The 20202-nt window shown below is 47.6% G+C and overlaps 7 protein-coding genes across 7 annotated transcripts; 4 read left to right on the forward strand and 3 right to left on the reverse strand.

Annotated features, from left to right (window-relative positions):
- Positions 1-895: 895 nt before the first annotated feature.
- Positions 896-2903, forward strand: TRIREDRAFT_105775 (uncharacterized protein; the record flags this gene model as incomplete). Its single annotated transcript, XM_006964001.1, has 6 exons — positions 896-1058; positions 1153-1576; positions 1637-1754; positions 1819-1868; positions 1943-2291; positions 2748-2903. The coding sequence occupies 6 exons, from the start codon at positions 896-898 to the stop codon at positions 2901-2903; spliced, it is 1260 nt and encodes a 419-aa protein (XP_006964063.1).
- Positions 2904-3362: 459 nt separating this feature from the next.
- TRIREDRAFT_59672 (uncharacterized protein) lies at positions 3363-4065 on the forward strand (the record flags this gene model as incomplete). Its single annotated transcript, XM_006964002.1, has 2 exons — positions 3363-3671; positions 3739-4065. The coding sequence occupies 2 exons, from the start codon at positions 3363-3365 to the stop codon at positions 4063-4065; spliced, it is 636 nt and encodes a 211-aa protein (XP_006964064.1).
- Positions 4066-5052: 987 nt separating this feature from the next.
- Positions 5053-6396, reverse strand: TRIREDRAFT_76659 (uncharacterized protein; the record flags this gene model as incomplete). The annotated part of the gene is made up of 2 exons (XM_006964158.1): positions 5053-5660; positions 5772-6396. The coding sequence occupies 2 exons, from the start codon at positions 6394-6396 to the stop codon at positions 5185-5187; spliced, it is 1101 nt and encodes a 366-aa protein (XP_006964220.1). The 3' UTR covers positions 5053-5184.
- A 2947-nt stretch (positions 6397-9343) lies between these two features.
- On the forward strand, positions 9344-11620 carry TRIREDRAFT_121121 (uncharacterized protein; the record flags this gene model as incomplete). The annotated part of the gene is made up of 5 exons (XM_006964003.1): positions 9344-9588; positions 9682-9974; positions 10092-10462; positions 10590-10666; positions 10828-11620. The coding sequence occupies 5 exons, from the start codon at positions 9344-9346 to the stop codon at positions 11618-11620; spliced, it is 1779 nt and encodes a 592-aa protein (XP_006964065.1).
- A 192-nt stretch (positions 11621-11812) lies between these two features.
- Positions 11813-14453, reverse strand: TRIREDRAFT_46816 (glycoside hydrolase family 3; the record flags this gene model as incomplete). The annotated part of the gene is made up of 3 exons (XM_006963988.1): positions 14393-14453; positions 12289-14308; positions 11813-12218 (listed from the first exon to the last, which is right to left on the reverse strand). Exons 2-3 carry the CDS (start codon positions 13983-13985, stop codon positions 11813-11815), a joined length of 2103 nt encoding a protein of 700 aa, XP_006964050.1. The 5' UTR covers positions 13986-14308; positions 14393-14453.
- Positions 14454-15360: 907 nt separating this feature from the next.
- Positions 15361-17271, forward strand: TRIREDRAFT_46819 (uncharacterized protein). The gene is made up of 4 exons (XM_006963989.1): positions 15361-15642; positions 15701-15880; positions 15947-17032; positions 17107-17271. Exons 1-4 carry the CDS (start codon positions 15429-15431, stop codon positions 17229-17231), a joined length of 1605 nt encoding a protein of 534 aa, XP_006964051.1. The 5' UTR covers positions 15361-15428; the 3' UTR covers positions 17232-17271.
- A 1835-nt stretch (positions 17272-19106) lies between these two features.
- On the reverse strand, positions 19107-19709 carry TRIREDRAFT_73110 (acetyltransferase; the record flags this gene model as incomplete). Its single annotated transcript, XM_006964159.2, has 2 exons — positions 19107-19600; positions 19670-19709. 2 exons carry the CDS (start codon positions 19707-19709, stop codon positions 19107-19109), a joined length of 534 nt encoding a protein of 177 aa, XP_006964221.1.
- Between the last annotated feature and the right edge of the window lie 493 nt (positions 19710-20202).

Here is a 20202-nt window from a genome sequence, read left to right on the forward strand (position 1 = left end):
TAAAGGTAAAATTAAATAAAAGAGAAAAAAAAAATTTTACTAAGTTTTTCTCTTCTCTCTTAACCCTAGGTATAAAGCACCTGCAGATATAGTAATTTTAATATAAGTATAAATTACTATAATTTAAATAGTAATATAATATAATTTAAATAATATTACTTTTTTTATTATTACTTTAATTATTACTTTTATTATTATTATTATTATTATTATTATTATTACTTTTATTATTACTTTTTTTATTACTTTTATTATTACTTTTATTATTACTTTTATAATTATTTTTATTATTACTTTTATTACTGCTTTTATTACTACTTTTACTATTACTTTTACTACTTCTTTTACTATTACTTTTACTACTGCCTTTATTACTGCTTTTACTATTATTATTATTACTATTATAGCTACTTTATTAGTTTTAAAATAATAATATATATTACTATTAATTTTATACTATAGTTAAGTAGCTAGCTATAATAAAATTTACTTTAAAGTTAGCTTTAAAAATAGCTATAATTATTAAAAAAACTAAAGCTATAACTTTATATAATATTATTATATAAAAATAATAATAATACTATTAGCTTATTTTAGGAGTAAGTATATAGTAATAAACTTAATAATATATATATAAAAACTTTACTTTAATTTAAATAAAAAGACTTAAAATAAATAAACTTATATTATAAAAAACTTTACTTTTACTTTATATCTTTTATATATATAAAAATACTCTTTAAGTACTTACTATATAAATTATAAGTGCTTATTAGCTAGATCTTATTATAAGTCCTTACCTAGACTCTTATTTAAAAGAGAGTTCCGGAAGTTCCGGCTAAGTGTATAAAACAGCGCATCCCTCCAGCTTCTAGAGCCTGGTCGCAGATTAAACATGGCTGGCCAATCTTCCTTTAGACAGCAGCTCTATGGCCTGAGCATTGTAATATTAACACTGCAGTGTCCTTATGTCCTTTGCAAACCGACGGCGCAAGAGGGCGCAGCTCTAATCCTGGCCCAGTCAAATCGCCTTGTGCCCGACTATGTCACTCGATACGGTATGCAGCCAATATGCCGCAGCTGCAAGCTTCAGCCCTGCGCTTGAGTGTAATTAATGGCTGACTACTTGTTTCTCCTGTTTTCCCAACACAGCACCGCTCGTTTGGCTTCACTCAGACGACCCATTTCGACCAGCAGACTTGCTCCAACACATCCGCCATACGGCCCCAGCGATCAACCAGACGACCATCCCCAATCTGCCCGAGCTCGACCTTGACAACCTCGCCATCCTCAATGACATTGTCGGCGGCAAAGTCGCCTTAACGTCCAATGACGACATCACGACGTTGCCTGCATGGCTGTATGGTTCCAGTCCGGACGAGTCTGGCCGCATCGCAAACGCCACACCCTGTGTTGTTATTCTGGTCGAACACAATGCTCGGACCGTTGACGCCTTCTACTTCTACTTCTACTCCTACGATCGAGGCGCGAATATCACACAGGTCCTGGAGCCTCTTAATCGCTTGATTGAGGACACAGAGCATGGAATGCACTTTGGAGATCACGTTGGCGACTGGTCAGTATGCCGTTTAGTCGTTAACGCACTTTCATCGGACTGAATGCCTGCATATCAAAGGGAGCATAATATGATCCGCTTTCGCGATGGAAAGCCCATCGGCATCTGGTATAGTCAGCATGTAACTGGTGCTGCATATAAGTGGGATCACAAGGCGCTTTCAATGAAGGATGACCGAGTATGTTCGCATGAATGCCTATTGACAAAATCGACGGACAGTCTGCAATTCTAACCTCTAATAGCCCTTGGTCTTCAGCGCATACGGTTCTCACGCGAATTATGCCTCGCCTGGGTGAGTCCGCATGTCCACTTTGGCAATTGCCACTCGTAGCACCGAATGCTTGGTACTAGCAGCTTTATTAACAGGGATCACATCCATGATTCAGCGCTGATTGACTATTGCGATGCTGGACGGCTCTGGGATCCCGTTCTCTCGGCGTATTTCTATCACCTCAATCCTGCCACTTTCCAATTGACGCACCTCTTCCAGTCCGAATCCAACGTGTCCAAAGGATCAAACTTGACGTCTTTCTTCTACTATACTGGACTTTGGGGTGACGCGCAGTATCCCGATAGCGATTCTCGTCAGAAAACTGTCCCTCATTTCGGTCTCAAGAGATTCGTCTCAGGACCGCAGGGGCCGATTTCTAAGCAACTCGTGCGAAAAAAGTTGTCTCCCAATCATCCAGGGAAGATAACTTGGATGCAGTGGATGGTGGGTATCTTCATGTTGTTATACCCATGCTGCCTGCGCGGGTGGAGGGTTTGGGCCTCGGCGACTGTGGTCATTGCAATTGTGTCATTGGCAGTCTTCGGGTTTATGTATGGCGTCAAGTATGGCTTGAAGCGATACAGGGCGAGGAAAGGATACAGGAAACTAGGCACCGACATTCCCCTTGACGACATGAACGGCAACGGGGAGCGCTCCGGCTCGCATTCTCCCTCATGACCTGATCACATGAACTCGTAGTCCTTGCCCTGGGCATCTATCCACGGCTTGCTGACTATGATGGACTCCGAGGCTAGAGAAAAGATAAAGCAACTTGGCATCAGCTTCTATATGCACTGGCCTATATCAACTTCCACCTCACTAATTGCAGTGCAATGCATCTTGGATAGGTTGACAGGGATTGACAAAGAGTAGATGAAAACTTCTGTATGTGTGGTACAGTGTGTTGCCATTAGTGAGACGTATCTTCGAGGACCTCTTATCTACGGAATACCAACCGCAGCATGCACCCTCACGACCGCACACATTACGGCATACGGACTTCGCAATCTGAAGGAGAGTTCGAGGATGGGGCACCTGATTCCGCTTCATGGATAATGGCTCGGGTCTTATTAATCAATCGCGCGGGTGTGTCATCTGAGGCGCCAAAGCGTGCTGATTTCTTGTAGAGCATTAACCGCGCGGGAATTATATAATCGCCGCGGTTATTTGCCGAAATCTCACGCCTTTCGCTTGCAAGCGACAGCCTCCGTTGTCTCATTACAAACCCGATGTCAGCAAGCTTACGTTGCAGTCCAATTTTCGAAAGCCGAAGTGTCGTGGAAAAGACTGCAGGTTATGGAAGACTTCGGATGCTGTTGGAGCCAGGTACATGGGGATGCAGCAACTCATCGTAAGGTAGTTGGACGCTAAAGATGGAGATCAGCATTGTGTATTTATACCAATCTCGCCTCTCGAGGTTTGGAAACCAGTCTCGCCATCACTCACTCAAAGAACTCAAACAATTGAACCGACTTCACTGCCCTTTAACAGCAAGACCAACTTTGGCGCAGTACAATGGCTCCTCCTGTTTCTGCCGATCAGTGGCTCGCTGCCGCCAAGTACCGCCGTACCGTCTACGGCCTCAAGAGCACATCTGCCGTCTCCGACGAGCGTGTTGAGCAGATCCTCGGCGAAGTCCTCTCATTTGCTCCCTCCTCCTATAACACTCAGCCCGTCCGAATTACTCTCGTCACTGGTGAGAAGCACAAGGGACTGTGGGATGCTATTATCAAGGAGGCCGAGCCAATTCTCAAGGGTGCCGGCGAGGAGGTCTGGAAGACAATGAGCGGCATCTTTGCTGCCCACAAAGGAGCTTATGGCTCGGTACGTACTACAACCTAAGGTACTTCCTTTCATACTCGCTTATTAAGTACTAACACGCAATTTGAAGGTTGTTTTCTGGGAAAGCGGCAACAGTATTAAGGAGGCTGGCGAGAAGCATGCCTCGGGTGCCCATATGTTCCCTCAATTCGCTGAACACACCACTGGCATGGCTCAAATCCTAGTCTGGACAGCACTCGAGCTGGAGGGCCTAGGTGCTAATCTGCAGCATCTGCAGGCCATCCCTCCAGTTGAGGCTGTCATTAAGCAATACCTTGATGTGCCTCAGGACTACTCGCTAAAGGCCCACCTAAACTATGGTGATGAGGCCCAACCTCATCCTGAGAAAGTCCCTGAGAAGCTGCCTCTTAGCGAGACTTTGAAGGTTGTCAACTGAGTATAGACACAAGAGACCAGGATCTCAATTTCATCTCTGTAGAAACAGCAAGCGAAGAATACACATTGCTCTATGAACAAATACTTGAATTACTCTCTGTGGTCAGCAAGTGACGCTTGACCCTTGTTATTATGCAAGATTACAGTAATCTGCATCTTTGAAGAATGTGCATATATTTCTTTAATTGTGCAGGAGACAAGCACCACGTGGATAAAAGCGGTTGAAGTATTACCAAAGTGACCGTCACCTCCGCTTCAGACGTCGAATCCTGCCGCCCTAGACATACAATCGTAAACAGAACTCACTGAAAGTTCCTTATGCCTCGCTCTCATCAACATCTCTAACAACCAATCTCGGCACCCACCTGTGAACCCTTCACAATCTGTGTTCTAACTATCTCTCTCCATAGATCGCGGTGAAATGTAAACTGTACACTGCAGAGCATTGGATAGCACAACATCACAGATTACAAACGCATGTCTTGTCTCTTTCGCCTTTCACAAAGGACTTGCATACCTATACACACAGTCTTCCCCAGAGGCCGACATCGTTTTATCCTCGTGCGAACGGCACGGATGCTAATGTGAAGAAATTGCAAGACTGTATACCTCATCGAATGGTCGTAACCGGGAAATATACAGACGACGCCATAGCTTGGCTGAACTGAAATAGCTAGGATGCTGGCTTACCCAACTTCATGTTGCGTCTTTGTTTCGCAAAAAGCAGTCATTTTCTCAAAATCTCTGGCCAATCCGGCATAAATTGCCTTGAATTTCACTCGCGCCAGGTAGCATAGCTACATTCAGTCCTACACGGCACCCGTGGCTTCGCGGGCACAATCCCATCGACTGTCCGAAACATGGTACGCCCTCAGCCTGAGTGTAGACCGTCGAGGAATCACATCTTCGGTTGCGTTTACAAGTCACTGTAAAGGTATTTTGGGATGGAGAGCAATTTGGCATGTTCATCACTCTGCTTCTTAGATCTAGTTATTAATGAATCAAATTTCCACCTTGCATAGACTTTATTGTATCTCTATCTGTAACAAAATCTTGATACTTGTCACATAATTTCCCCGCCACCGTCAACACTCAGGGCAAGTCCATAGGTTGCCGGACTCTACGTGTGCCCGATCAGTCCCGTCTGAGGAGCATTGTCGGGATTGATGTTGGCACCTGCAAATCCAAGGAGCTCATTCCAAGTGTTGGCTGTGTCAGCATTCCTTGTTCCCAGCGCCGCAATTTTGGCCTGCGCATCTGCAGCCGCTGCCTTTGCAGCCGCATTCGCTCCACAAACGTTGGTTAACTGGTCGTGAATACGGTTGGTGATGATGTTGGGGTTGAGCGCCTCCTGCTGGCCCTTGTTGACCAGGGGATCAACAGCCTGGAAGGTAAACTCTGTGTCTGAGCGTCCATTAAGCCCGGCCTCAAACTTCATGGTGGGCACGCAGAGACCAAAGTCAAGGCCCTCGATGGTCGAGGCCACGAAGCCATCAAAGTTGCCGGTCACGGCGTTCTTCACGGCGCCGGAGCCGCTCTTGGGAGCCGAGCACACCATGGTGCTGCCGCTGCCAGTACAGCTCCCAGCTTGAGCATCTGTGTTGGTGTTGGAAGAAGCCGGCGGTGGTGCACTGGAAGCCTGGGCAGTCGCAGAAGCTACAACAGCCGTCCTGGTTATGGTGATCATCGTCGTTGCCACTGGGATACTGTTGCACGCCTGTCCGTTCGCCACGGTAGCCGAAGGAGCAGCAGAAGCAGAAGCAGCGGGTGCACTGGATGATGAGCCGGCTCCCGACCCTCCCGCGGCCTGCTCCACGGTACCATCTGCGGCTACAGATGTAAAGTTTGAGAATCCATTGTTGATCATGACCTGGGCAACGCTAAGACCATCGGCCGCAAAGGGCTTCGTCTTGGATGCCTCCGCGTTCTTGTTTTCGACGTCCGACCCGCCAACTGCAGGGTCGACTAAGGGCACCACGCCGCGGAGCTCAGGCGACTTGGGCAGCGTGGGATCCGAGCAGATGGAGGGCACGCTGACAACAAAAGGGTTGAAATTCTGCTCAGCCGCCACCAGGCCCCGAGCAGCTGCGACGGCGGCATCGCTGGTTCCCAGCTGGGTGAGGATGAGATCGGCCTGGGTGAGCTTGCCGCAAGGGTTTGCGGCAGCGAGGAGAAACTGGATTGAAGTGCCGGCTAGGGTTGCGGCCTGGCCTGGTTGCCCGAGGTCTGTCAACGCCCCGATGGCGGCGATGGCGCCATTGCCTTGTTCCTGACCGAAGCGGGCCTCTGCCGTGATGGCGAGGAGGAGAGAAAGGAGAAAGCCGCACTTCATTTTATAGTCCGTGCAGAGGGTGAGGAATCTTTGCAAGATGGAGAGTTCAAAAAGAAGAAAGAAATAAAGAAGAATTGCAATCAATACAAGACGAAGTAAAAGAGGCAAGAGGCGATCGTCCGGCGATGCGTTACACTCTGGAGTGACAGAAGAGAATGAGAAAATGAAGATGGAAAAGAGTGTTGAAGAACTGGAAGCGGGATCATTGCTAGTAAGACATCGCCGGCTATATATCAAGAGTCCTCCTATTTGCACCGTAACAGATTCCTATTTGAACCGTAGTGGTCTGTGCCACCAGCTAGACCAACCCCCTAGGTAGAATATCCCACACCCAGGCACTAGAATACAGTGTTGCACACTGGAATTCATTACCGTCAGAGATATCGTAAGGTAGAGGGCATACAGGATCAACACTAGAGTAAGGTATCTGCTAGTGCTGCCTCTACTGCTGCCTCTACTGCTGCCTCTACTGCTGCCTCTACTGCTGCCTCTACTGCTGCCTCTACTGCTGCCTCTGCTACTGTCTCTGCTGCCGCCTCCTTCATCCTGGGATGATGATAAGTGCCGCCGTTAATCTCGCGCGGTAATTAGGTGGCCGGCTGCGATGAGGTCGGCTCTGAGGTCTGCTCTGAGGTCTGCTCTGAGGTCTGCTCTGAGGTCTGCTCTGAGGTCCGCTCTGAGGTTGGCTGCGATAGTTGAAAATACTGAAGCCGTGACCTTGTGTGGTGTTGTGTGAAGACAAGCCTGCCATTAGCTCACACTGTAGTTAGGTGTGCAGTGATGGACTTGACGGTGTGTGCACAGTAATTTTGCCCTGTGCACAGACCACTACGGTTCAAATAGAGATATGCTACAGTGCAAATAGGAGGACTCTATATCAATGGATTCACATCGCTCAGAGTATGAAGCCATTGTACACGATATCCCCCCTTGTTGTCTACAATATACTATCACCAGTCCTGTTTCATCTCAGCGCTACCGTCTCACAGCCCGCGCGGTAAAAGGCTGGCAATCTGCCCCGCAGTTTCAGGAGGCTCTGCAGAGAGTACGCCCTATTGAAGGGCAGAGAATTCTGGAATTGCCCACCTGCACTGAGAACCATCTGGCAGGCATGGAGAAGATATCCGGAGAAGAAGTCGTATTGTAGAGCAAAGGTATAGAGATAGCTTGAACCCCACGAATTTTGACTTTGAGCAATTGCTGGAGCTCTGCAGCTTGTGGTTGGCGTGGCTGGACCCAGTCCCGTGTACCTAGGTATCCCGTTAAATATGAGGTACCTTACGTCTTAAAAACTTATCGCTTCAGCGCGAAATCAACCAATGTAGAATCTTTGCGAGTATAGTAACTCGCAACAGCACCTTTTACCCGAAAGTCGGAGGCAATCGGCGCCCTAATGAAGTTGATGAGCCTGAAACAAGGGATGTCCCAGCCAAGATTTTGTTTATCTGCGGAAGCGACGGTGGAGAAGAAATATCGGGGATTAGCTGATAAAGTTCTCCGGGCATTTGTGAAACCAAAGCCTCACGGCCTTTACGTTGTCGGTAGCTGCAGGGGTGAATCAACTTTATTTCCGCTTATTAAAAGGTGCCGAATTCAAGGAGAGTTGGAGAGGGGGCATAGGTACAAGCCCGGAAGAACTAGCTACTTGTTCAGCACGGGTAAAGCCGGAAACGAATAATGAACTGCGCAGAGCAAACGTGAGCAAAGGCACAAACAAAGGCTTGCAGTGCCTCAGTCCATGGACTTGCTCTCGCACAATTGCGAGCGGTAGGTAGGCAATAGTTCATTTAAGCTTGACGGCAATCTTGATGTGACGGCAGGTTTGGCCAGCAAGCGAAAATGACAGATAACACCAGAGAGGCAAGTACAATAAGCTCATATAGCAAATGTTCTTTCTGCGCAGCTTTCAAAAGTCCACAACTCCCTGTGTATAGTAAAGCGAACGTGTGTCGCTAATATGCGTGTTGGCACCACAATCGACGCACTCACTTAGCAGCAGGCGCTTGAACCAAATGCAATAGGATCGAATACATCTATACACACATATATTATAGGGTTACTCTCAGTGACTTGGATAAGAGGCCACGTTAGGCAACTATTGTAATAACACGCATGTATTACCGGTTAGCATCGCGTCCAAGCTGGCTGGAACAACGGAGACTTGAAATGCTTCCTTTTTTTCACATTTCTCTTCAAGAGTCTAGTGCATATGAAGAAGGCGGGAAGTAAAGAAAAGACTCTGTTTTTAGCACAATCGAAAGTGCAAAATGGCAGTTTATAAGCACCCGAACCTAAGGTATGTTTATATACATCCATTTGCCAGCAGACGCTCCCTCGTCTCTTACAGAGCGAACCAATCCGATGTGCGGGCCGGTCCGTTATAATTCCGTGCTGCTGACTCCTTGCTTACTGCATCTCAGCAGGCAGGATCGAGGTGACATTGCGGTTATTCAACCTTCCACTTCCACATGCCGTCGACAGCTTCTAATGTCAATTTCTCGCCCGAAAGATATCATAAATTGCACAGATCTTTATCAGTGAATTGCCCAAGAGGAGCCCTCACGTCTTGTCATAACCTCTGATTATGTTGTCTCGCATTTGCAGCAAACAACTAGCGGTTCCATGAACGTGGGATAGAAGCAGATTGGTCTCAATTACCCCAAACCGGGACTAATCGACGCGCATGAAAGGTTACATCTTCCTGCATGTCGAACTGAACGCTAGGCTCTCTATAACCATCGCGTTCCATTCTCGTCTTCATTCATTGTTTCTATACTTGCCCAGTAGGAGACTGTTCCGTTAACTCATCGCGTACGTCTCAGCATAGGCAAATGGCCTAGCCTCGGTGACAGTTAATCCGCTTATTTTTTGCCGGGAATAACCTCACCAATAGGCTAAAGAAGAAGACGAGGAGACAGAGACGGAACAGCAACAGCACTAGAGCACAATGGAGACAAACAACAGCGACAGCAGCAACATCAACTCTCAACCACAGCCAGATAATCTCATGGAAACGAATAGTAGTAAGAAGAGAAAGCGTTCCAAAGACATCCCGTCCCACACACGGATCCTGGCTGCCTGTGACGCCTGTCGCGTTAGCAAGACGCGGTGCGACTCTGTTCGCCCAACATGTGCAAAGTGCGCTGAGCGCGGCCTGTCCTGCAAATATCCTGATAAAGACCCCTTCTCAATGTAAGCAAGCAAAAAAGCAATGAGACACGAGTTTTTTTTTACCCGGGCGAGGCAGACGACAGCATATGCTGACGAAGGAGTTGCTCATCATAGATTCGAAACATGGGGCAAGAAGATCCTCGGCGCGGTGGAAGAACAAGGTCGGCTCCTAGCTGCTCTCGCAGAGGGCGGTCGCAATGGCCTCCACCAGCAGCGTCCCGACCAGCTGGCTCGGCTGCTGGATATGGACGGCGAGAACCTGGAGACCATGTCGCGAAAAGACACCCCTTGGACCCCGATCACGGGCTCTGATATGATTCTGGGTTGGTCCGTATTCCCGCAGGAAAGACCAGTCAGCACGTTTCCGGCGACGGAATTCGCCGAGAAACCGAAACCTTCTGATCTTGGTATGTTTCAAATGAGTCTATACATATCTGCACGCAGATGGTCGCGAACAAATGCTAGAAAGAGCGCTTGAATCTAGACTCGTGGATCAACTAAATGCCTTGCTGACCCTGCAATAGAGGTGTCGAACCCGTCTCCAGAGCGCATGTTTGAGCTGCGGGACATTTACATGAGCAAGATACAGGGAAAGAACCCTATTGTCGATGCAGACCAGCTGGATGTTCACATCGCATACGTTCTAGAAAATGGCTTTGGTTGGACAGCTACCTCGTGTCTAGTACTCTTGGTATTTGCTTTGGCAGCTGCTTGGGGCAATTATCCCGATGATGAGCGCCGACACGTAGAGACTCACGAACAGCTGGATATCTATCCCAGACATCGGGTGACCATGGCTGTGCCGGACCATCGGATGAGGGAGTCACTGATGTACATTGCAATGGCGCAGAAACGAATGTCGACGGCTTATCTGGACGATTCACTGCTCGGCGTAGTATGTTTTTGCCTGTTTGGGTATGTGCCCCAGCTTGACATCAAGTGGAACACGATCTGACGATTAGCACGAACAGAATGTGGTATCAGTATAATATCGAGCCAATACCTGGGTGGAAGATGTTCAGAACGGCGTCTATGATGTGGGAAGCGTACAATCTGAAGCATTCCGATGGGAAAACGCAACGGCCAAAGCAAGAAGAGAGTATGTGTGTTGAGTACTCCAGACATCGTCCGTCAAGGATGAGGTCGTTGACATATCGTGATAGGCCTCGAGCAACGGCTATACTGGACGTGCCTCAAGTCTGAGTGGCAAGTAGACTCCGCGTACATATGTTTACCACGATGCTGATATACTGCCCTTAGCGAGGTACGCCATGAGCTGAACGGTCTCCCGCCATGCACCCTGCAAGAGTCATCGTTTCCCTATGCTCTTCCTACGTTTCCTACCATTGAGAGTTTTGGACAGAGCCGCGTGGACGCACGTCACGATGCGTCCACGGTGCATTCTACGACGCTCTCATACTATTACTACCTTGCCGAGATATCCTTGCGGCGGCTGCTCAACCGTACGCGCAGCGCCGCTACCGTTCTCTCACCTACCATAGACTCCTTAACGGCCGCCCGATTGGCCGAGACGATGCAGAAACTCGAGGGCCAACTGCAGCAGTGGCTGGACTGCCTGCCACTAGCCCTAAGGTTCCATATTCCGCCTGACTCGCACCCTTCGCCAGAAGAGCCCGAGCTGGTCAAGCTGATGCGCGAAAGATATGCCGAGGTACGCGAGCTGCTGTGCCGGGCGTACTTGTACATGTGTCTGCATGGTGGGATGCGCCTGACGCGCTCACAGGCGGAGACATTCGGCGCGCAGGCTTCTCTCGGTTTACGGCTGAGCGTCTACCGGATCCAGACCGAAAATCCCTTTTTCCGACACCCAGGGTCGTGGGGAGCGTGCCGGGTGCGTTTTAACCACGCCCTGTGCCTAATGGCGGCCTACCGGGGCAAGCAGGCGGGCGTTGAGTCTGCGGCGCACGTCTTGGTTCCTCCAATGTGGAGAGAGTGCGTCGACACTGTCCAGGAGAGGCTGGAGACATGGGCTGACCAGGGAGGGGGCATTCGAGAACTGGCTGTGCTGCTCGACTGGCTTAAGAAGCTGTGATTAAGTGTATACAGAAGTAGCAGCACTATGAGTACCTTGTATCACATCCATCTTTGTCTTCTTTGCATTAATGCCAAACCACCATCCCAGAATGCCCATCTATGCATATCTTCTATTGACACAAGTTCCCATCCTTTGACTCCCTTGGCTTTTCTGGTACTTTCCGCAATCGCTTTTGCTCACGTGTTGAATCTACAGCCCCATCCAGAATCGCGTTTCAGGCACAATCAGCTTCCCCTTGCCCGAGATTTCCTGACTCGAGAATCCTACAAGCACATCATAAATGCCCCTCTCGCTCTTCCACATGCTCTCAATCTCGTCCCAGAAGCTAGTAGCGTACTGGTCAATGGGTATTTGTACCTCCTTCTCCTCGCCAGCTTCAAGATACACCTTTTCGAATCCGTGCAGCTCCTTGACCGGGCGATGTGTAGGCGAGTTTGGGGCCGAAATGTATAGCTGCAGGACCTGGGCGCCCGGGACACTGCTCGTGTTCTTGATCTTGACAATGGCTACTGTGGGCTGGTCCGGGTGGAAGGTTTCGGGGACCGTCCTCACGGTAGAATCTGGGAGCTTGAAGGTAGCGTAAGACAGGCCATGCCTGTGCGACTGTCAGAGATCACAAGAACAGAAGCCATAGACTGATAGAAGGAGGGAAACAAAACACTTACCCAAAAGGAAACAGAACCTCCCTCTCCGTTTTGTCGTAGAACTTGTAGCCAACGTAAACATCCTCGCCATACAAGACCCGTCCACCAACGCTGGCGTAGTTGAGATATGCTGGGTTGTGCTTCACATCGACTGGCCACGATAGGGAGAGTTTCCCCGACGGGTTGACGTTGCCAAAGAGCACATCGGAGATTCCGTGGCCTGTCTCGTTACCACCATACCAAGCCTGCACAATGGCCTTTGCTTTATGAGCCCAGCTCATTGTCACTGGGGTGCCTGACTGGTTGACGACTACAGCATTGGGAGCGGCGTCAAGAACTTGCGAGATCATGGTGTCCACACCAGGGGGCAGGTCCATGTGAGGCCGGTCAAAACCCTCAGACTCCCACTCGCCGCTGAGTCCCGTGCAGATGATGGTGTAGTCGGCATCGGCTGCGGCCTTGACGGCCCGCGCAATCATCTCCTGTGGGTCGACCTTGAGACAGGCACCCAGGTGTACGGCACCGCCGCCAAAGTTGACAACACCGGTCGTCTCCATCTTGGTCGTGTTGGCAGACCCAAACTCGAGACGCAGCTTGTAGGTGCTGCCGGCCACCATCCTCCTGGTAGCGACTTTTTCCGTCGTTCCCTTTCCGAAAAAGGCGGTACCACGCGTCTGATGTGTTGTATTTTCAATCACGAGCTCATTATCAATATAAAGGTCGGCAGTGCCAAAGACACTGAGGCCAAATTCCCAAATTCCCGTGGCGGTAGGGATAAACTCGCCCACGAGAGTACCCCAGAACATGGCCTTGTTGAGCGTTGGGATGTTGTTGTAATCCATGAGCTGGAACGATGTCGACGATACGTTCTCACTGCCAAGGAGCTTTCTGTCTTTGACATCGATGGGGTCGTTGTAGAAGTGGATTACGGCGTTGCTGATCATTGCGTCGATGACGGGCAGCATTTGGTGGGCATAGGCACCGACCTCGTGCGTGATCGTGGCACCGGCTAGTACCTCAGAGACGGCATCGTATAGAGATATGGCATAGTAAGGGACAAGAGAGGCGCTGCCTCCTCCCGAGATAGCCGGTAGACGCACGTGGGATCCAACAAGGGCGACCTTCTTGACGGACTTGGGGAGAGGTAAGATGGAGTTCTCATTCTTCAGTAGGACAATGCTGCTGCCGCAGATCTGACGGTTGAGGACGCGATCCTCTGGGAAGTCACGGCCTTGCTCTACCTCGGAGACCTTGAGATGGCTGGCCTTCTGGGCGAACCTGAGCACGCGGCGAGCGCGCTCATCGATAGTGGACTGCTTCAGCAAACGGGCCTGCAGAGCAGACTCGATGTATTTGCCGCGATATCGTGAAACGCCCGGCATCTCGAGATCAAGGCCGGCTTTGATGGCATCAATAGTGGTGTAGGTGCCGTACCAGTCGCTGACAATGAGAGGATCCCAATTCCACTCAGTCCGGAGAATGCCCTGAAGGAACTCGGCGCTGTCAGCGACGTGCTTGCCATTGACCTTGTTGTAGGATGTCATCAATGCGCCGGGCCTTGCATCTCGGGCTACGATCTGGAAGGGTCGCAGATAGACCTCCCGGAGAGCCCGCTGGGTGATGAGACAGTCGACCGCTCGCCGCTCGTGCTCCTGGTCGTTGGCGACAAAGTGTTTGACGGCAGAGATGACACCTGTGCTTTCACAGCCGAGAATCATAGATGCAGCAAGGATGCCGGACAGGTACGGATCTTCCGAAAATGACTCGAAGCCGCGCCCCCCCAGAGGAGATCGGGGAGTATTGATTGTTGGGCCCAGCCAGCAGTGGGCGCCTTTTGCGATGCACTCATCACCGAGCAGCTTCCCAGCCTTCTTCAGCAGCTGCTTATCCCAGGTAGAGGCCAGGGCCGTCCCACATGGCAGGCAGGCAGCAGGAATGCCAGCAAAAAACTTTGTGCCTCGTATGCCGTTAGGACCGTCCGTTAGGCGGACTGAAGGGACGTTGTACTTTGGTATGGGATAAGTATGCCAGAAATCAATGCCTATAGGTTCTTAGTTGTTATTCACTATTTTGCAGAGGGTTTTGTCCCAATGAGTTTAGCCGCGAACTAGGCAGGGCAACTTACCGGACAAGAGAGCAATCTTCTCATTTTGGCTCAGCTGAGACAGAACATCCTCCACGTCAAAACCCATCATCTGCTCCTGCCATTCGCCCATATTGGGAAGGATGAGCTGCTCACAGATGTTGCTTGGCTTGGAATGGAAAGAGCGAATTAGAGAGTGGGAAGTACATAAAGCCGTGGGAGAAGGGGACAACCTTGAAAAGAGAAGGGTGGGAGGGGTGTGATCTTTATTATGAACCACATCTATGTTCGAAATTCTTTCTCAAATACCTTCCTTTTTAACTAGTGAAGACAAAACGCTAGGAACGTGACATGTACTCCGTAAGCCGCGTGATTCGGCGAGAAAGTTGGAATCCCTTATCTCATTCTCCTGTCCTCTTCATGTGGAGTTGTAAACACTTGTTTAGCCTCTGTCCCTTCCTCTTTTCGTAGGCTCGGAGTTTCCCCATGGACGTGGGACCAATTATCCCAATCGTTGACATGGATAGCCGGCCTGATGAGGCTAAAAGCCACGCCCGATACTCTCGCTAGGCTCGTGTGGGGTTACGAGCTCAGAATCCTGCGGTGGTCCAGAGTCAGGTTCGGGGAGACTCCCCGTAGCTTCGTTAGCCCCCGCTACAGAACATCGTCCCCCAATTCCCCGGATCCCCAGACGCACTCAGCGATTTTGAGGGGAAGGACCAGACCGACTAAAGCAAAGAAGAAAAGAATTAAGCTCGAGTTGCCCTAGTCCATTGGGCATTGGGTGTGCAACCCTTTCCCCAGCCCGGCTAGTTGGCGCTTGGCAACGGCGTAACTGGTGCGAGTTTGCAGTGATAATCTGATATTCTTGGCTGAGAAGTCTGCCATTGGCTCCAAAGTTGGCCTCCTTTTGCCCAGACCGACGAGAGACCTGTCTCGAGAATAAAAAGTGAGCATTTTCTCATCCTCAAGGCTCTTCTTTCTTCCCACTCAGGTTTTGACCAGCCTAGCCTTACATTCTGCCATAATCTCATAAGGACTCAAGTGCCTTCCGTTCTGCATCAGGCCACTGTTTACCATGGGAATCCTCAAACCCACCACCAAGGAGACAGAGGGCTCGGAGCCCATTGTTACCCAGATTGCAAACGAGGACAAGGTTGCGTGGTATAGAAAGCCGAACCTACGGAACCTCTACTTCATTCTCTTCCCAGCATGTATGGGCATTGAGTTGACTTCTGGGTTTGACTCCCAGATGATCAACGCGCTGCAGATTGTGCCTTCGTGGGTTGACTGTTAGTTATTATATGTTGACTTATTGTCTCCTATCCCACTATGCTGACGACACAACAGACTTTGACAATCCCCAGGGCTCTCTCAAGGGCATCATTGCCGCTGCCTACTCTCTAGGCGCCATTCTGTCACTGCCCTTCATCCCCATCGTTAACGATAAATTTGGTCGCCGCTGGTCCATCGTGGGGGGATCCGTCATTATGATCGTTGGTGCCCTGATCCAGGGGTTCTCCCAGCACGGTCAGTATTGATGGAAGAAATCGCTCATGCTCTGGACAATGGATTTTCCTAACACTCTATCTTTAGTCGCCATGTACATTGTTGCCCGTATCATTCTTGGCTTTGGCATCCCCACCTGCATCGTCTCTGGTTCGTCCCTCATCGGTGAGCTCGGCTACCCCAAGGAGCGTGCCGTTCTCACCTCGCTCTTCAACGTCGCCTACTTCATCGGCCAGATCGTTGCTGCCGGCATAACCTTTGGCACCAATAGCATCGCTAGTGACTGGGCCTGGCGCATTCCCTCTCTGCTGCAGATGGCGCCTTCTGTCATACAGATCGTGTTCGTCTTCATGCTGCCTGAAAGCCCCCGATGGCTTGTGACTAAAGGGCGCGTTGCCGAGGCCAACGACATCCTCGTCAAGTACCATGCAGAGGGTGACCAGGACTCCGAATTCGTGCGTGCTGAGATGGCCCAGATAACCGCCACCATTGAGCTCGAGGCAGAGTACTCCAAGAAAAACTGGATGTCAATCTTCGAGACGGCTGGCATGCGAAGGCGAACTCTCATCTCCAGCTTCCTTGGCCTGTTCACCCAGTGGTCCGGCAACACACTCATCTCGTACTACCTTGGAGATCTTCTGGCCATGATTGGACAGACCGAGTCCGTCTTCAAGCAGAAGATTAACGTTGCCATTGCCTGTTGGTCCCTCGTCGCTGGCGTTACCGTATCCCTGCTCGTCAACCGCTTCAAGCGCCGCACCATGTATCTCGTCTGCACGTGTAGTCTGCTCGTCGTCTATATTTGCTGGACCGTGACCATGGAGCGCAGCATTGCAGGTAACGCGATTGGCCACCCCAACAAGGCTGCAGGCGCCGCCACCATCTTCTTCATCTTCATGTACCAACCCTGTTACAACATTGGCTACAACGCCCTGACATACACATACATGGTAGAGCTGTGGCCCTATGCCGAGCGATCACGCGGTATTTCCGTCTTCCAGTTATTCGGGCGTCTTGCTGGGTTTTTCGCTACTTTTGTCAATCCCATCGGCCTGGACAACATCAGCTGGCGGTGGCTAATTGTCTACTGCTGCTGGCTGGCGTTCGAGATTTGCTTTGTCTACTTTCTGTTTCCTGAGACGGCTGGTCGCACCTTGGAAGAATTGTCTTTCCGTAAGTCGCCTGCGAGGCCTTTCCCATACTCAGGCCTTTATAGACAGAGTTTGTTAACCTTTTTGTTTCCACAGTGTTCGAGGACAAGACCCTCGCAGACCAGGCCGTTATGGCCGTCGAGAAGGTTGTGCACCACGACGAAGTTGACAAGGTTGTCGAGATTGGAGAGGTGCAGCACAACGAGAAGACCACGAGTTAGGTTTGAGGCGTGCTTTCGAATAATTCGGTTATTATGAGTAAGGTAGATTCTAGCAAGGCGGTCACGTATTGTGAGAGCGAAATGTCAAATTTCTTTTTCTATGGGTTTTTTGCCAGACGGCTTCGTGAAAATGATGAACTAGGGCTGGATGTTCGACAGGAGTCTTTCGCAATTGGGGAGCCATTGCTCTTGTTTGTCGCACAACTGAATGCCACATTCAAGGCAAGAATGTGTAAGTGACTTGGTGGCCTCGCTATTGCATTCTATTTCGAGATCTACCTCATGGGCCTTGACGCCCTTACCTGAATTAGTAGAAAGAGATATATACGGTCTAGATAGCGAAACTTGTTTAGAATGGTGTGGAATTCCGGATGTTAATAGAGCATGGTACAGTAGGTCTCAGAAAATTACAAGCACGCCTAAATAAAGCTAAGTAGTAATATATTATAATAATTAACCTTATATTAATTTTTCTAACTAAATAAATAAAAAAAAATTATAATTAATATATATTATAGCCTAATTAATTCTGCATTAATTAATATAATTAATACTTAGTATACTAGCTATAGGCATAAATAATAGCCTTAATTTAGTTTAATATTATATAAATAAGGTTTTTTAATACCTTATTTTTAATCTCTTCCTAAGCTTTTATAGCTGCCTTTTTTAATAAATTAAATACTATAGCTATCTGCAAAAGCTTTTAAAGCTTAAAATAGTATTTAATAATTTTTTATTTAACTAATTTCTATATATTTTTAATAAGGTTAAAGTTAGGTAAATATAGCAGCTAGTTTATAATCTTAATTTTATACTCTCTTATAAAATTATATAACTACTGCTAAACTAAATAACTTTTATATATAAAAGTATTATCTTATATAAATATATATCTAGGTTCTAGAATTATAAGTAATTTAAACTGCAGGGTCTAAAGTATTATATATCTAGTAATACTATATTAAGCTAAGTTAAGGTTACCTTAAAGTATATATAATAATATGCATTTAAAAGCGCTAAAAGCGCCTTAAAATATTAACACTATAATTAATTACTTTAAAATTACTTAGACTTTATCCTTATTAAGTCTCTTACCTTTTAAAGTATTAGTTATAAAGTAATAGTAAGTTAAAAAGAGGGCTACTAAACTTATATAATAGTAAAATACTTACCTTAAACGCCTAGCCTTATTCTTCTTAATTATAACCTTATTAAAGAAAAAAACCTATAGCTAGTATAAAATTAGCTTTTATATATACTTTTATATAAATCTTAAACACTTAGCTGCAGCCTTTAAGGTTAATTTTAGTTAATAAAGTGCAGATATATATTAAATGCTTTTAAATTTAAGGTATACACTTAAGAGTTATATAGATATATATAAGGATTATAAAAAGAAGCTATTTATTAAAAATAAAAGAATTCTCTTTAATTAATTATTTAATATGCCTTTTATTATATTTAGTTAACTTTTTTAGCTGCTTAAAGCATAGTTATAATTAGGCTAATATTTACTATATATATTATATTATAATACTATAAATGCTATTATAAGGAACTTGCTTTATATATATAATATCCTTTCTTAAATAGCCTTGTTTATATATTATTTAAATCCTTATCCTTTTATAAAGACTTTAGTGTGATTTTTATTTAATTTAAGGCATTTTTAAATAAGATATTGCGATTTAAAGATAAAATGTCTTTATTATTAAAAGATAAAGCTAGTCTATTTATGCGTTGGCGTTTAGGCATGCTTATTATTAATTAAGCCCTACTGTAGATGTTTTGTATAAGCATAAGTGGATAGGAGAGAGATATTAGAATATAAGCATTTACCTAGAGTTCGCAGCCTTATCATTTCCAGTATAATCAAGCCCAGTCCCATGTTTCATTAATCGCTAAACGACGTATGCCCTCACTATCGACCTTTAATACATGCCATTTGTCTATCCTCTTTGCTTCTACCTTATCATAGAAGCACAGCGCCTTTTCATTGTCCTTGAGGCACACCCAGTCCATCTTGATACAGCCAGCAGCTTCAGCAGCGCAGGCCATGGCCTGTATCAGCATCTGTCCATACCCATGCTGCCGGTAGTCTGGCACGACGTACAGTTCCTCCAGACAAATACCAGGAGCCGCTGCCCACGTCGAGTAATTGTAGAAGAATACCAACAGGCCTGCTGGTTCCGCATTGCTTGAGAAGAGCAGTAGTGCCCTCGCAAGTCGTGTTGGTGGAAGAGGGGCGTTTGTAGGTGGTCCAAAATGTAGTGTGCTAGCAAGCCGTTCTTCTGTAGCAGTAACCTCAGCTCCAGGTAACTGCTCCTCCGCTGCAGCTCTAATAAAACGCAGGATGAGCGTAACGTCTAGGTAATATCTGTCAGTACATGGGTGCTAATAACACAACTGCAATATATGCACCCTGGATGCATCACCTTCTTGACGAGCGTAACGTATTACGGGTAGGCCAGTCATTTAGACGTAAGACCAGTATTTCGTTTTCACAGGTGCGTAATCGTATCCCACAAGTCGTTCAGGACGAATGTCGTTGCATTAGTCCGACTTTCAAGGCAAGGTACCTATTTAAGCAAGTACCTGAGCAGCAGATCTATTTACTAGGTACTCATCTAGTAAAAAACCCCCTTCCGGCCTATACTTGTTGTTATACGCCCTTTCGGAAGGGCGCACCTGTAACTAAAACGCCGTGTTCCACACCTCTTGTCATACGCCCTTCTAGAAGCGCCAACCCATAGTAGCTTCATGTCGAGCTGTGGTCGCATCTACAAGGATCGGATCACAAGTGGCCCAATCACATGAGTAGCCCCTCGCCAGTCAGAAAAATAGACCATGAATAAGGTATTTTGTGCAAAGAATGTAGGTATATATTGCGTACACTCAAAGACAAGGCGTCATCTTGTAGAAGAATGGTATTGTTCCTGAATGTACTTTGCATCCTGACAAACAGTAT

The sequence above is a fragment of the Trichoderma reesei genome (assembly GCF_000167675.1).
Source record: "Trichoderma reesei QM6a unplaced genomic scaffold TRIREscaffold_6, whole genome shotgun sequence".
Taxonomy (NCBI): Eukaryota; Fungi; Ascomycota; class Sordariomycetes; order Hypocreales; family Hypocreaceae; genus Trichoderma; species Trichoderma reesei.